The sequence below is a fragment of the Sphaeramia orbicularis genome, chromosome 12, assembly GCF_902148855.1.
Source record: "Sphaeramia orbicularis chromosome 12, fSphaOr1.1, whole genome shotgun sequence".
NCBI classification, from domain to species: Eukaryota; Metazoa; Chordata; class Actinopteri; order Kurtiformes; family Apogonidae; genus Sphaeramia; species Sphaeramia orbicularis.
The window spans coordinates 31,889,704-31,906,843 of NC_043968.1; the positions used below are offsets into that span (position 1 = coordinate 31,889,704).

The window sequence follows — 17,140 nt, forward strand, 5'->3', positions numbered from 1 at the left end:
TTTACCTTTTCAGTTTTATGACCTTGAAAACTGTTAAGGAAAATTCTCCAATATTCTGAAACCTTATACATGAGCAATCATGTTTACTTGGCTAATAATTTTGAGGTGTAGGTTTTAACCTTTTAAATGATGTATACTTATTAGGTTTTTTCCTCTGATGTGTTAAGTGAGAGAAAAAAAAAGTTTTATCGCCTACTTTTTGGCAGTCTAACCCTGTTATTAAAAAGGAAGACATGACATCATTTTAGACTAGAGAGAAGTACGAGCTACGAAAGTGTAGCCTAGTTGTGTATCTGGGGCATTTTATTTAAACTAGAGATGATAGTTTCTCTCGTAACCTTGGATTTGCAACGTTATCTCCCTTCTGAGAGCTCATATGCTTGTTTACTGTATCAGACAGTCTTTGGTGTGCAGCCAGTTAAAATATGCAGAGGGGGCAGTTAGAGCAGTCCCCTCAGCCTTTGGAACGGGTTGATTGATTGATAGTTATTCACATGGTGCAACATGTTCCTGTGTCTTGGTTAGAGTTGCAGTGTTACTTTGCCGTTGGTCAGCTAAACATTTTCTGGAGCAGGCCTGAGTAACGCTCGCTGTGCTCTTTTTCCTCTCACATTGACGGTCTGTTTGCCTCAAACTAAGCTTTTTACAGTTGAAACAGTTGAACAGTTCCAAACAGTCATTCACCAACGGGAAGCTAATTTACTAACTTTTAATGTAGTCAGTGTCCAATGATAGATTGTTTTAGTTGCTGCAAGCACGTCTGCTCACCAATGACTGTTTTTGTAGTTCATTTTCTGGCCTGTCAGTCATTTGGCAGACTGTGGCTGTTGAGAAACACACACACAAATAGGCTGCACACTTAGCTTGCATTTGCCTTGGCAGATGCAGAGGAAATTGCATTCTTGCTTTTTTTTTTTATTTCTGTACTTCCACGAAAGGCTTTTTCTCTTTCTTTAAGCCTAGAATATGCTGTTAGGCAGAAAATGGCCACAATTTTCCCATTATGACTTTAGATTGGTTTAATATTTGTCAGGGCCTTGATAGTTTATTTACTACAAAATGCTCCTATTTCTTTACAAAACAATTGTGGGAAAATTACAGGCTGTGGCCATGCTGAACAGCTAAACCAAACCTCTCTGTTTACTTTTTCACATCATAAAGTTACTAATCCTTACCCACTAACAAGCTGAAGGCAATATTTAAAAGGTGTTTTTCCATAGCCAGCGTCTTTTTACTGTTGCCTGTAACATGAATGTGTATTACTTGTTTTAATGCTAATACAGTTTTATTTTATTGCTTTGCTTAACACCATCTTGGCCTATGTTAATGTCTCATGAACTCCATATATGAGTAGTAGTAATACTAAGTCTGACCTTTTTATGCACATACACATATTAGAGCCTGGTAAGTCACACACGATATGAACATATGTCATGATAAGGTACAGTTTGACCTTGAAGGAACTGCAGTATACACACACACACACACACACACACACACACACTGCATTGTAATGGACACTACACATCCGTACTGGTCTCCTTGGCTTTCCAGTTGACAGAAAATTTGCCAGCAATGTGAGGTTGTGATGACACGCAGCCATACGCTGACACCCACTCGCTCTCCAATTTCTCCTTTTTGAGCTTATTCAAACACACATTCTCACACACACACACACATCCCCATCTTAAGCCCTGTGCTAATAAGTGCTGTAATTTCTGTCAGCAAAGCTTGTTTAGGCACAGGAAGATTAGGTCCTTAAAGCTTAGCCTGAAGAGATAATGACTGTTTTTCCTCTGGACATATTTGTTTTGTTTTTCCTCAATATTTGTATTAATCTGAACATTTGGGTATGGAGGCGGGGGTTCATGTTGAATGCAGTCAAGCATTGTATTGTACTGCGTTAGCCACTTGCACACTATATGCTAGTCTGACAGGCATGACATTGTTTGCCATTTGTACAGTATGTGTGTTATAAATTGTTTGTTACGGTCCTCTGTGCTGCTGACAACAATGACAGGTAATTGTTTCCTCAGTGACCACCTAAATTTTCAGCTGCAGACCTAAGTGGTAATGTAAAAAAAAAGCTACCAATGTTTTATTTTTCAATTCCAAAACAGTGAATGGTTTAACAGCTGGAGGAATGATCCATTAGTTAAAAAAGTAATAGCTAACCACGTAATTATTTTGAGCTCCTCCACAAACTAAAATCTAGTTAAACAAAGCATTGGAGGTTGTTGCTTATGCCTCAGGAAATTGAACTGGTTATTTCTTCTCTATTTTCTATTACTTTCTTTTCTTTCTGGAACGCATGTTGTGCTTTTGCACTTGTGTGATTTATTTTTTGTAAAAGGTTGATCCTATTCTTGTTTTCTTTTTCAGATATGCTTGTCTACAGCCAGTTTCCAGCACTGGAGGATTTTTGTCTTGTTGTCTGCCATGTCTGCAATCAGGTGGTCACTCCTCAGGGCATCCTCACACACTATGGTAAGACACACGAACACACACACACAAACAAACAAATCCCTCAAGGCACAGTCACACACTTTTGTAATAGTTCTCACCCATAAACCTCTCGACACTTTACTTAAAAATGTATACGTCCAAACAAACCCTGTGCTATCTCCACTTAACAAACAGAATCGCCTAACCGACATGCTCATGCTGCACACAGCCAGAGCTGTTCAGATCAATACAATAATTTCTGTTAATCCCTACAGGGCACTTTAAAACGTAAACTCACTACACCTTCTATTCCACACAAACACCACATTTATGCTTTCTAATACTCAGTAGGCTTAGAATAACAGAAAAAGAAAAACTTTAAATAATTTATTAGGTTTAGCTTTGTACACAAGCTTTTTTTAATCCAAGAAATAAATGCACAAAGATAATTATGAAAATATCTGTCTCTGCTGTTAAGATAATATAGCACTACTTTGAGTCAACACTCCAAAGGAGTTTTGTTGTCTTAAAGAAACTTATAAAAAAATACAAGCAAAAGCAGAGTTTGGTAGGATGTCGTGATAAACTGGAAAATACACCCATCCATATTAAAGATGAAACATACAATTGATAGGGCAGACGTTACCTTCAAAGCGTGGTCTCAAGAACCAGTTACTGTAATATACACACATCCTGCTTGGCTGTATATGTGTGCACACATGTAGGCTTTCCATCATTTGATATTTGTTGCTATGGAAACTGTGTTATTGACCCAACAACCTAGCTGACGTTGCTCACTTATCAGAATTCTAAAGAAAATTCTGTCCAAAGTAGGCAGTGTGCTTTTATCTTGGATTAGTTAAGATGGTAGCACTGTTAAGCTGTGCTCTCATTGGCCCTTCACCCTGTCTGTCTGCCTCTTGTTTGTTTTTGATTGTGACTCCACTGAGCGCGCTCGCATCTGCCCGCGAGCTGCTGCTTCCTTCTGTTTACGGCACGTGCACCAGCCTGAGCCGTCTGTTTGAGCTGGGGAAGACACATGGTCACGCTTAATGAACACACACATACATATATATATACACACACCCTCACACACACACACACAGTTTGTCTCTGAGGAGTGAGGCCAGTGGAGTTGTATGTGCACACATTCTCACTTTCTGTTTCTCAGCAGAAAGAGGTCAGTGGTATTGTGAGACACACACACACGCACTCAGAAGCTCCTGGCAGCCGCTGTGGTTTTGTCCCTGCTCCTGCCCCCTGCAGGCCCCCCTCTTGTTGGCAGCGTTTCTGCTCACTGACACGCACACAGAGTCGGGTAACAACAGGTCTGAAATACACTCGTGCACACACACCGCCAGGAAGGGGGAATCTCTCGAGAGCTTCCAATAAAACATAATGAGTGTCGGACTACAGTGGGATAATAGGTAGGAGTTATTTTAGATCAGCAGGCCAAGTCACATGCTTCCCTTTAACTTTTCATCTTTTTTTGATTATACATTTATGTCTGTAATCACCTACTGTTTGGTTTAGTAGTTCATCAAACAAAATACATGTCAATGCCTGTCATATATTTTTTTTTAGAATTTTTTTCATTGAGTTTATAGTTTATTCTCCAATTTGTAGTCTGAATTACCCACTGGTCTGTACAATGTCATGAAGAAGCTCACTCTGACCCGTACTGATCATGTTGCCTTTAAGAAATCACCCCCACCAGATTTCTTCTTTTCTTTGCATTATTCTATTGGTTGCCAGTATTGCATATCCTCATCTTGTCATTGTAGCATCCTCTTGAGCACATGGCTGTTCTTTACTGTTGATTATTCTATATTTGATTATTTGTGTCTATTGCAGCCGCCTTGTGTTGGTATCCATCATGAGGTCTACTTTCATGGTTGACCTGTGCAGCAAATTAGCAGAGAGGACTTAAATACATACAGAAATGCATGTATATGTGTGCACACTCACACAGGCACAAACAGACATGGGGGGTTTGCATGCCTCAGGGCTCAGTGGCTCCTAGTTATGCACACTCAGTTTGCTGCTCACTTTTGCTGTGCATGAAGAAGGCAGAAGGGTTATAACTTAAAGCAAGGACTTGGAGAATATATGTTTACACATTTAATAAATGCCACGTGTGCCGTTTGAAAAAAGGTTTTAGAAGACATGTTTATGTTGTACACCAGAGGCTTACACTTAAACTCTTAGCATAAGTGGACCCGGTTGGATATCAAATAAATCCCTTACTCTGGCAGGGTTCGTACCATGCTTGGTACACAATGCGAAAGGGTAGAAAAAATGTGCCAAGAAATTGTTTTTATTGCATAATGTGTATGATCCCATGAAGGTGTACGGATTTACAATGAGCCTAATGGAGTGAACACAGGAGAATGAAATCTCTTACAATAACACATGGGTCTTCTGAACAGCATGATAGTCTGGAGTATTCAAGAGTCACTCTAGAGGATGTGAGGTTTCTGCATGCGTGAAAATAGAGCTGTGTGTTTGGATAACTCAGCTCTCCACAGCGTGTTCAGATATCTCACTGTATTCCATCCAGTTCTCTCATGTTCTACGATTTCCCACTCAGTGTCTCTGCTGACCTCTCTTATGCCGGTGGCTTGCTGTGTGAGAGTAAGAACAGTGAACAAGATGAAAGGGTCATATTTCTGCTGTTAGTGGGAGTCTTGGGCTCTCATGCGCTGTCTATACTTCTCTGTGGTAGTGGATTAATTGAGCTCTGAGACAGGTCGACAATTTCTGTGTCCTTTCAGTTTCATTTCTCCCCCGAACTTAATAGTGTTATTCTTCACTGCTTCTGCGTTTCTTGTTGTGTAAGTGTGTGTGCCTTGGCTGTAGTGTACTACTGTTCTTGGCCTTTTAACATGATTGTTGTTGAAAAGTTTTGCCCTTAACCGCTGTAGTTCTGTCAAGTTTGGTTTCACTTGTGGTACTGCTCATTCCGCTGTTGTGTTGTTGTTATTGCAGCTTGGCTGTGTCTGAGCCATTAGCTGAGGCTTGGGCCAATTAAAATGCCAGCTGCTATGGTACATCAGAGACACTTCCTTTTTCTTTTTTTATCCGTTTCTCTCTTAAGTCTGTGCTTGTTTAACAAAGGAAAAAATCTTTTTTACCTTAGCTTTTGAAGAAGACGGACTACTATTTGACATACATGTGCACTTACTATATACATTAAGGCTGAATTAATGATCCTTGGCTTAACAGGCTTCTTCTGTGTAAATGAAGGCCAAAAAAATCAATTAAAAATGAATTAATTTTTCCAGATGCTGTACCATTAAAAGTCCCAAATGCTCCATTCAAGAACCTAGTTTACATTTTTTTTTTAACATAATTGACACTTTCTCTACTTCCTCTCTATTCTTATGGCCTGTGAAGTTATGCGCATATACAGGGTGGGGAAGCAAAATTTACAATATTTTGAGGCAGGGATTGAAAGACAGTGTATGACCAATTAGTTTATTGAAAGTCATGAGAATTTAAATCTTCAAATCATATTTTACTGCATTTCTAGCAGTCTTGTTGTCTACCTCAAGTTCAATTGCCATTTTTCTCATGGATTTGGTTGGATCCTTTAGGATTTTGGATTTGAGAGCTTTAATAAAAGCTTTGGTACGCTTTTTGTTGCTTCATCCACTTCCAGACTTTCTTGTAATAGTTTTGCTCATAGTCATTCTCTTCTTTACATTATAAACAGTCTTTATGGACACTCCAACTATTTTTGAAATCTCCTTTGGTGTGACAAGTGCATTCAGCAAATCACACACTCTTTGACGTTTGCTTTCCTGGTTACTCATATGGGCAAAAGTTTCTGAAAAGGTATGGATAATAGTGTTGGGTATGATTATGACATCAACATATGTTTGGTTTCAAAACAATTGACGTAGTGCCTGCTGAGAAAAAACAACTAAATGTTCATTGTAAATTTTGCTTCCCCACCCTGTATAACATAATGGTAAAATGGCCTTTATTACCAACTTGAAACATTTTGGACCATGATTGTTATTGTCTGCTCAGCCCAGAAATATTCTAGTCTATTTAAAAATGTAAATGATCCGTGATTTTTTAAATCTTATAGGGAGTATAACTTTGAACAAATGATCTACAAGCTGTTCCAAAGAACAGTACTGTGCAAAGGTCTTATGTCACCTTTAGCGTTGTTATTTTTGCAGGGTTGAAATGAGCATAGTTATTAATTTCTCATTTTCTTTTCTTCATATACAACAAGAAAATACAGGAAATATCTTCACAGTTTTAAAAGACACACAAAAACTGAATTAAATGGGTTCTTAAGGCTAAAGCGACTATTTAGTGTGACCCCTGACCCCATGACAAGAAGCTGCACAAACGGAAAAATCTGACATGTGTTGAATGAAACCTAGTGTAAAACATCTGAAAATTAATGTAAGAAATTTCAGATTGTTTGAACAAAAAGGTTAAAGACACACTAAATACTACGACTGTTTTTTTTTCCCCCTGAACTTTTTTCTTTTTAATGCTGTACATACTTTCCATATATCCAGATTGGATCTTAATACAAGAATGGAGAAAAGCATGTGTTTTCATTATAACTTTACTAAACCAACAAACCTAATGTTCACCTAGGAATTTTGCACGGTACTATATGCAAACTAACTTTAAGGCCTTTTTCACATAAATACAGTTGTACATAAGACAAGCATGTGGTCTTTGTTATTTCCAACAGAGCCCACAACATTACTACAGTTTTCCATACAGTCATTGTCTAAGAAAACTTCTATCTTGGAACTCCAGCTGTCTTAACTTCTACATCTACATATATAACCTTGAATGATTGAGAATCGCTCTCTCCACTGCTCCCTCCTCAATGTAAACAAACCCAGCTGAGCTCTGAAATCCTGTGCTTCCTCATCATGCAGAGGGCCCGCCCACAGGATGAGCCAGTAGCCAATCAGCAGCCACCTGGGCTCTCAGCATTGCCATAACGACAGGCAGGCAGGAGAGCGTAGTAGCGAGGGTGCCCTTGTGGTCGAGTGGCTTGGTGACCTTGCCTAGGCAGCCGTCCATGTATTGTAAATCACTACAGTTGGGTCCCAGCTGGATCCTTACCCGGTAAATGGGATTAATTCCAATACACTATTTATCTGTATGTTGGAGATGAAAGCAACACATTCCATGACTGAGTTCTGACTGTGAATTGCTAAAATTTCTGCATACCTCTGTCTGTTTAAGTAAAAGGATGCTAAAATCACAAAATATAAGATTTATTAAAAAAAAAAAAACACACACACACACCGCAATAGACACACATAGACCATATTCTCTGCTCATTTCTACAGCATAGTGTCATTGAACTCAAGTGGACTAAAACTGGGTGAACTAATGTGTGATTTAATGTGTGAAATTGTCAGTGTCGGAGCTACATACCTGCAAATGTGGACTTTGATCCTGCTACTCTGTATACAGCTGCCTTACTGCTTTTCTGCCTCCAGTGGCCTATTTACACACCTGCCACATACACACACAGATACATGCCTAACACAGATTTTACAGATTAGATGTCTGAAGTAGCTTTTAACAGTCAGCGAATGAAAGAATGAAAGCAGATTGTGCAAAATAATTAACTGACTACTGGAAATTTTTAACCACCACTGCTTTTACAGTGTAGAAGTATGTGTGTGAGTAAAATGACCTCTGTAATCTGAATGGTAGAAACCTGACCAACTTTCTCCCAAATTTAAAAAGCAGAAATTACCTGGTTTTCAGATCCTGAATCTGACAAAGAAAAGAAATTCTTATCAAATTTTAAATAGCACAATACTATTGTTCAGAAAATAGTTTTAGGTGGAATTGCATGATTTTTCACAGCTTTCATGCATCTTGGCCTGCTTTCTTTTAGTTTTTCACATTGCTATTTAGTGCTTTATTCCACTGGTGCAAAAAAATTCAAGCAGTTTGGCTTTGTTTAATGACTTGTGATCATCCATATTTCTCTTGATCCCATTCCAAAGGTTTATAATGGGGTTCATGTCCAGAATTTGTGGTGTGGTCTGGGTTTTTTATCCAGACCTCTACACTGACTGCAGCCTTTACCTTTCATACATATCCTCTACATGTAGAAACACACACAGCTGCTCCACATGGTGCAACACCCACATGCACACCTGTCACACATGCATGCGCTAGCTAATCAGTTTATTACACAGAGACATGCGTTGTACACACATTGTATACACTCAGAGCCAGTCACCTGCAGCACACTTTGATGTGCACTCATGCACTCTGAGCAAACACACAAGGTCAGTCTGTCTGTCTACTCAGTCCTGTTTGTCAATGGGCTGCTGTTTGCCGACTACTACACTCATTAAAGGGACTGTACAGAAGTGTGACACACACACACTCAGTCCCATTACAGGGTCTCTTTGTTTGCCTGACAGTTATTAAATGTTTGTGTTTTTTTCATGTGACTTTGACTTTTGAAACTCTGTCTCTCAGTGTGTTAAGATGTGGCTGGAGACGCCTAAAGTGACACCAAATGCGACAGTGTGTTTTTAGATATGAAAGAGTCACAGCTGTGTTGTATTTGAACGCATCAGTGCTGGTGATAATGTCCATTACAATGAACCAATATGTAAAATCTGGATTTTATAGGCTTAACCTGCCGCTTTATGTTTGAAAATGTTTTTGTGTTTTGAAGGTTCCCATTAATTTCAGGAAGTAGAATTATACTTTTTGTATTGTTACGCCGCCCCCCGAAGGGGAGGTAAGGGGTATTGTTTTTGGTTCAGTTTGTTTGTTTGTTAACACTCTCGCAGCAAAACTATTGGTTGAAGTCATACCAAATTGGGTTTATAGATTGCCAGTGACCCAGTATAGATCTGATTACATTTTGGGAACAGTAGGTCAAAGTTAAAATTTTTTATGAATTTTTTCTTCTCCCATGTACTTATAATGGGTGACATTTTTAATGTCTATAAAAACATTAATTTTCTTTCAATTTACTTCAAACTTGACACACATATAGAGGCAATTGATTTGCTGACATCAGCACACACGTAGACATGACATCAACTGAATCAATGCCAAAATAAGCTACAATACATGCAAGGGGTGGGATTTGTTGTGCCTGGCACCACTTGTTTTAATATGAGTCTACATTAGCTTAAAAAAGTTAGTCTTACTACCTCTAATAGAAAGTGATCAGTCTACCTGTCCTGCAGTCGGAATCTGTCAAACATCATTTATTTTATAATAGATCCAACTGAAGCCATTTTATCTTTCTTTTTAGACACCAGACTCATGCAAAGGTAGTGATTTTGCCTCATAAAACTATTGTGTAGAGCAGTTACTTTGTTCTTCATATTGAATATGAAAAAAACATATTAAAATCCCACACACAGAACAACACAGGTAGCAGAAATTATCTTTGTCAGCCGCCTTTGGTAAGTTTAAGAGGCTTCATTTACCTGTGGGGAAAGACTATGTAATTGCAAGAAAAAGTGGCAAAAATATTCCAAATATACCGTACATGTAAGTGGATATTGATTTTTAGGTGGGCCTTTTATCATAGAGTAAACCCAGTGCAGAAACTCATCCTAATCCTTTCATATCCTCAGCTAGTTCTGTACTGATTTCTTGTGATTCCCCTTCATTCGGGCGTCCTTGAACTACTCCAGTCTCACATTTTCACCTTCTCATTTGGCCACTGGTCCCCCCCGTTTCAGCATATCCCACTTTGTTACAGTTTTCAGAATCCTACAGTAGATGGAGCCAGGCTTTGAACAGGGGAGACGTTACACATTAAGTTCTTTGTTATTTCCTTTTTGCTCATTGCAGTCGTATAGTTGTGTGTCTGTGCATGTAGTTTTATATACAAGAATGCTTGTTCATGTTTCCAAGGTGAATAATAATGACTCAGACACTAATATGTGTTGCCTGACGAATAACTGCTGAAACATTTAGGTTCGTATTTACTCTGCTTGAGCTACTGTCTTTCGGCATATTTCAGCATTCTGCTACTGCCTGCAGTTTTACTTTTGCATTTGATCAGCAGGCAGGAAATTCAGCTAACCGCAGAGGCCGTCACATCCCAAAATTAACACTTGCGTTTCATGTCTGTATCTATCAGCTCAGTCTTGAAGATACTGGGTTTTTACCCTTGAAGCAGCTGGCAGATATAAATTATTACTGTGTGTGTTTCCCGTCCTTTCTCTGTACTTATGACGTGTTCCCCCCCCTCTGTTCTCACTCAGGTAGCTGGGGTGTAGTTTCCCTGTGAGACAGACAGAGACATACAGTCCCGGACCACACCCCCCATTCCCTCCCCACCCTGCTCCCACAAAGAGACATGCATAGCAAAAACCGTAAGTGTGAGCTCCTCCTCTCCAACTTTTTCCTCATGGCCTTGTAATTTATTCCTCTGTCTTTTTTCTTAAATGTCGGCATTTTTTCACTTCTGTTTTCTGATCAGATCTGGGTCGAAAAGTATTTAGAAGTGTTCCCTCTTTGTCGAACAGCATGTTGTAACAGACTTCAGTCGGTGTCAGGCACGTTGCTAATTAGAGAAAAGTATGCTTAATTGATTTGTAAATACATCATTCTATTTGTGAGAATATTTTGGCACAGATTTACACACTGGTGTTACAACACAGCCATCTGGCGCCCAACAGGGTAAAAAAACAAGTGGGTGTAAATATCAAACTGCACTCAGGTGTTAATCATATGCAAATGAGATCAAAAATGTACCCAGATCCAAAAAGTACCCGCTGCCAATAAACAATCTTGTTAGGAATGTTTGTTGTGCTTTGGTATGTTGACGTGTGTATCTTTGAGACTGTGTGCTTTACATCTATGTACACCTCAGTGCAAACCTTTTGAACTTTATGAAAAACCTTCTATTTTGTTTTGCTTTTTCAGAAAAGCGCCATGGCTCCCCTGCTCCCTCCCGGAGTCCCCTGGTCCCTATGAAGCCCAAAGCCCCCGCGGTGGCCCCTGCTGTGACCCCCAGTCCAGGGGACACATTGGCTTTCAGGGTCCCTAAAGACTACCCTCACTCCCGCTTCAGCAAAGCACCACTTGCTGTCTATCCACCAAAGGGGGCGCGCAACAAGACATGGTGTGAACATTTTTTTTCTCTTTGAAAGTCATTCCAAGGGTTTCAACAGATCTTTAAAAGCATTTAAAAAACACTTGACAATTTTAGGTCGAATATTATCTTAATGTGTGAAGAATTGAACTTCTATGAATTTGCATTAGCTTCAGTCTTCCTTCTAAATATGTTTTTCGGGATTTTTCTTTTTTTTTTTTTTTTTTTTTCATTTAACACAGCCACCATGGAAGTGGTCATTTCTGTTGCAAACTCAGCCGGTCAGAATCTTATCAGAGCACAAGTAGTTAGTGTATTGCAGTGCGGCTGTCATTAAATATATAGCTACTTCTGGAATCAATAAAGTTCTAATTGTTAAATGGGCTTCTTGTTCATTTGCAAAGTCTGGTTGAAGCCTGAAAATAATACATTTGAGACCAGCTGCAAATTGTGCATGAAAACACTCAAATTAGCATTTTGGTCATAAAGGCATTTGAGTACCATGGGATGCCATAAAAAGCCACCACCAATCACTCACTAACAACCAGGCCTTGTTTCCATAATGGTCTTAATGAGGAGTTAATGGTCTTTATTTTACCTTATTTAAACCCACAGAAACACCTCCATCTTCATTCTAATTAATACATTTTTCTGCTTCCATTTATTACATTTATTTTCCCATGAAATATTTTAACATAGTCATTATTCTTTTTTCTGTCTCTCCAGTGTGTCCCTCCCAGTCGTGAGCCTGGAGAAGATGCCTTGCCTCAGCCGAGCCAACTCTGCATCGCATGTGCGCCTCTCCTCCTCCTCCTCCTCCTCTTCCTCCTCCTCCTCTTCTTCTTCCCCCTCCACCCACAAACCTCCATCTCACACTCCTCCAGCTTCCCAGCGGTCAAGCGAAAAGCTCATGAATGGCCGCAGCACTGGTGGGCCATCCACACCGCGCTCCACCACGCCTCCATCCTCTCTGGATGGACGTCCCAGTCCAGCTCGATCTCCACTGGATAGACGACCATCGTCCACACCTTCCCCCTCGCCGTTGGACAGGAAACCCTCCCCGTCACCTTCACCCTCTCAAAGATGTAGTGCTCTACCATCATCTTCATCATCCTCATCACCATTGGATAAGAAGCACCAGAATGGAACAAAAACATCCTCCAGGTCACACAAAAGGCTCTCAGGTTAGTTTGAACATCTCACAAGAAGGATATTGTATTTACTTATTTATGGCCCTCTGTGTTTGTTGGTGTTGATTGTTGTCAGTTTTGCATCCACAATTTTTGGACAATTTTTTTTTATTATTTATGAGTTTCTGAGTAGAGACAGTAACATTTTTGCCTTTGTAGGTCAAAGGTCAAGATCAGGACAATTTACCCAAATTCCTATTCATCAATATGGGAAAAAAATATTTATTTATCTTTCTTTCTCTGTCAAAACTCATCTTTTTTTCCCCTGATATTTCATTGATACCTGCCACATTTTGTGCCAAAATTTGTGCCTCAGTGTCTGACCCTGAGGGGCAGCATCCTGGTCCCCCAGCATGGATATTTGTATTTGTGCATGCTGTACCACATTTGTCCAGCAGTCTCCGCCAAAGCATTCAGTGTGATTGTAAGGCCATTGTATTCCAAAAGGACCAATATCTTCCAAAATATCGGTCCTATCAACTTGCCATTTTTGCTAGTCTCTTCCTTGACCAAAAACACAGAAGTATGTTAAACTGCAGCAGTCAGCTCCTTCCAGATTTTGTGTGATGCCCAACACACACACACCACATGCACCGCACACACACACACGCACACACACATGCACACAAACATAAACACACACACACAGAGTCCACTTCCCTTTTAAAATATAAAGATGCATGCATGTACACTCAAACATTTCTTATCTCAGTAACCTTTGCAGAGCTTGTGGTCTGAATATCTGGCTGCAAGACAGTTGTGTGGTTATGCTGTGTATTTTTGAAAGGAGTGACACCTCTTACTTTTTCTGTTTATCTCCCTGTTCGCAGAGTCTCCATTGCTTTCCTTGTTTTCTACCTCAGTCCACTTTTATTTTATGAGATAACACAGATGCACAAAAGTCAATGTAGGGAGCATCTCTGAGAAAGGGCTGTCAAAAAAAAGTGAATGTGTGCAGCTAAGACTTGAAAAAGACTTTTAAAGGATGCTTTGGCTTCATTTTTTCTTCTGTTCAAAATTCTCTTTCCCCCCCACATTTCTCAGTCTTCTTTCTGGTGGTGCTGTGTTTCTGTGCTCTGAGCCTCTGATTTACACCCTCTAATTCATGAGCTCCTGCTGCCAAAAAGCAGCTTGTCTTTTTGAGAGATTTCTCCCCACCTCCTGTGTTTCTACATTTTTTCACCCTCTCACTCCACCTCCTGCCTTTACCTCCTTGTTTCTCTCTCACATGCTTTCACTCTGTCCTAATTTCTTTTTTCTCACTCTTTTGTCTCTCTTCTTCTTCTTTCTCTTACCACATGCCATCTTGTTTCTTACTCATCTTCACCTTCTTCCTGTTTTGTTTGGTTTCTCTCTTTCATGAGCGTCTTCTGTCCGTCACTTTTTTCTTCCACATCTTTATTTCTCCAAACTTTTTAAAATTTGTGTGAATTTATGAGTGAGCACATGACTTTGTTTATATCTATGGGCATGTTGCACAATTGCAGGCCCCTGTTTATCTACTCGTATCCTTCGGTGCTGTCTCATACTGCAAACACAAAAAGATTACAGGGATTATGGCAAAGGCCAGCAGTAGATTACAGCTGTCTGACAGTACCTCTGTTTACGATTAACCTGCTGACTGCAGGATGCAGAGTTTGTAAGGAGCAACTTATGTTTGTCTGTACTTCTGAGAAGGACTTTTTCCTTTGATATCAGCACAAAAGGTATAATCACTGCATGGGTTTTGAGTTCTTTATGTCTTGCATAGATAATCCAGGAGGTCAAGCAATCTGTTATCATAACTTTAAAATTAGTTAGATTTTAGTTGCCTTAGTGGACAAAATTTGACATTGTTGTTGTTTCCCAACATCCAAACATTCAACCCAGCTTTCCTTTGTATCAAATGATAAGAGTGAGTCTTCAGATGGGTACAGTCATTCAATGCTACTTCTTCTAAACCACCATGAAAGTAAAATCAAAATATGTAAAATATAGCACAAAATGTAACCCTTGGACATGACCTCCTCAGTTCATGAATCATAGTCATAGTATTTCACACCAATGTACACACACACACACACACACACACACACACACACACGTTAAATTACTGACCAGAAAAGCATATAGCATACATATATAATATTTAATATGACACCCAAGTGTTGCCCAAATTACCTCATATAATTTAACAATGACTTTCTTATTTATGTTACAGAATCATGTCTTCATAATCCATGCTATACATTACATACCTTACTTATTACATACCTCACTTTACTAAGAATGCAAAAAATCCTCAGGATTTTAAAGGCTTGGAGTCTCTCACTCTGTGATGTCAGCTAGGTTACCATTCCATGTTGTCATTTACCAAGTGAAAAACCTAGTGTTGTACTTGCTAATTAATACACACACACACACACACACACACACACAAAATAATACTAATAAGTTCACTCTTCCACCAGGTTATTACAGCTAAACTGATGCAGGGATGTCAAATCCACTACTTTCTTTCATTGAGTCACACTTTTGTTTTTCTATACAGGTTCCCAGGGATGCACTCCTACATGACTAGACTCAACATGAAAATCAAATAACTAAACACATTGACAAAACTGTTAGACTGTGACCACTTAGTCAGGATTATTCTGGAATGACTTTTGACTTCTTCAGATGTGTCACCACTTAAAACAGAGGTACCATAACAAAATATGTTACAGCAAAGGTCCTGTAATGTGCTTGACTGCAAACACAGACAAATGTATGGGTTACATTTAATCAAATGCATTTGTACTCAGATTCAACTTACTTCTACTTGGCTGGCAGTGCATGTAAAAAATGGCTATAACAGAATGAAACTAAAGATTCAGTTAGTATAATAGGCTTTACAATAGGCTTTTTGGTGTAAACTTTTGTCACTGGGGACACAGGATGTTTACATAATGCCATGTTGAAGCATCTTTCTGGAAAGGTGACTAGAAAAACAACTTGTGATAGTCAGACAGCCTTAAGAAAATCACAAAAAAAGAGGTTAAACAATTTGGGACGGGTCCACAAAGAGTGCTCAGAGGCAGGAGGTGGAAGGTTGTAAGTTAGCTTCAAAAGACATTAGGTTACCTCTGGCAGCATCATAGCTGTTTACACGAGACATTTTGCATCTTGTTGGAAAAACTAAGGTTGCAGGGTTTGTTGAAGGGTTAGAGGGCCAGAGAACTTGAGCTCAACTTTCCAGAAAGATGCTTCGGCTCAGCACCCTAACAGCATCCAGCTTTCTCAGTGATAACCTTGTGTGACTTTCCCTCTTGTTGGAGTTTGTGAATAATAGTTTTTTGTACAACAGATTATAAGTCTTGCCAAAGTCTGTAACAACTAATTTATACTGACTCATGGAGTAAGCCTCCAAATTGATGGAACATTATAGAAATGAGTGCATATATTTCCAGAGTGAACTACAGCACGTGTCCAGTATTATTTTGTTATCTTTAGGGGGTTTTTTGTAATCTTTAGGTTTTTTACATTCTGATTTTTTTACAGGAATTTGTGTGTTAGGATTGATTAGTCTCTGATGCATCTGCAGTTTTATCTGTTTGATAATCTCTAATGATTTAATAATATAATATTATAATCATTAAAGCCTTTAAACTCTGGGGGTATCCCAAATAAATGGTGGAAAAGTCAGAAATGCTTGCCCCACAAATAATTCACATAAAACTGTTCATAGCTGTGGTGATGAGAGTTTGTAACAGTTGCAACACTTGTTCAATAAACAGTTCAAAGAGATTTATATCTATATCTTTGAAAGATTAATTTTGCTCCGGGCCATTCAACATAAATGGTAAAGGAGTCACCTGGAGCCTCCTGTTTGTCTGATCCCATGTATTCTTTTCCTTTGTGTCTTTACCCAGTATCCAGGTAAAAAGACACATACTAAACAAAGTAGATTTGATCCCTGTCCTTATAGTCTAGTTCAGGGGTGTCGAACTCATTTTAATTCAGGAGCCACATACAGCCCAATATGATCTGAAGTGGGCCGGGCCATTGAAGTAATTACAATGAAAAAAGTCAAATTACATTATGAAAGTGTTTACATCTAGAAAGCTTCCTTTAAAATGTTAATAACATAAACAACCTGAAATGTCTTAAAATTATTAACTGCCTTTTTTTTTTTTTTACTACAATATTTTGCTTGGGCTTCTCATTGTATAGTGTTACAGCTTACAGATCACTGTGGATCTACAAATACACAAAACATTTAATAAATATATTGGTATAATTGTACTTACTTCTCTTGAAACATTTCAGGTTGGTCATATTTGTTCAGGTAATTCGCATTTTTTATGAAGGGATGGTTTGTAATTGTAGTGTAATTTTACTTTTTTACACTAAAACAAATGTTAAAATCTCATTTGTAATTGCATTTCATACATTCATCACACGG

General features: G+C 38.9%; 1 protein-coding gene across 4 annotated transcripts in view; it reads left to right on the top strand.

Annotated features, from left to right (window-relative positions):
• atxn7l1 (ataxin 7-like 1) overlaps window positions 1-17,140 on the top strand; it is a 37,806-nt gene that overhangs the window by 6,468 nt on the left and 14,198 nt on the right. For 2 of the 4 annotated variants that reach the window (XM_030149753.1, XM_030149754.1), the window contains exons 1-4: window positions 2,386-2,487; window positions 10,695-10,805; window positions 11,359-11,557; window positions 12,254-12,711. In XM_030149753.1, coding sequence (XP_030005613.1) covers window positions 10,790-10,805; window positions 11,359-11,557; window positions 12,254-12,711 — 673 coding nt within the window. In that variant the 5' untranslated portion in view covers window positions 2,386-2,487; window positions 10,695-10,789. Of the gene's footprint in view, window positions 1-2,382; window positions 2,488-10,694; window positions 10,806-11,358; window positions 11,558-12,253; window positions 12,712-17,140 lie in introns of those variants that run through there. The other 2 variants (XM_030149751.1, XM_030149752.1) reach the window with 1 other exon arrangement.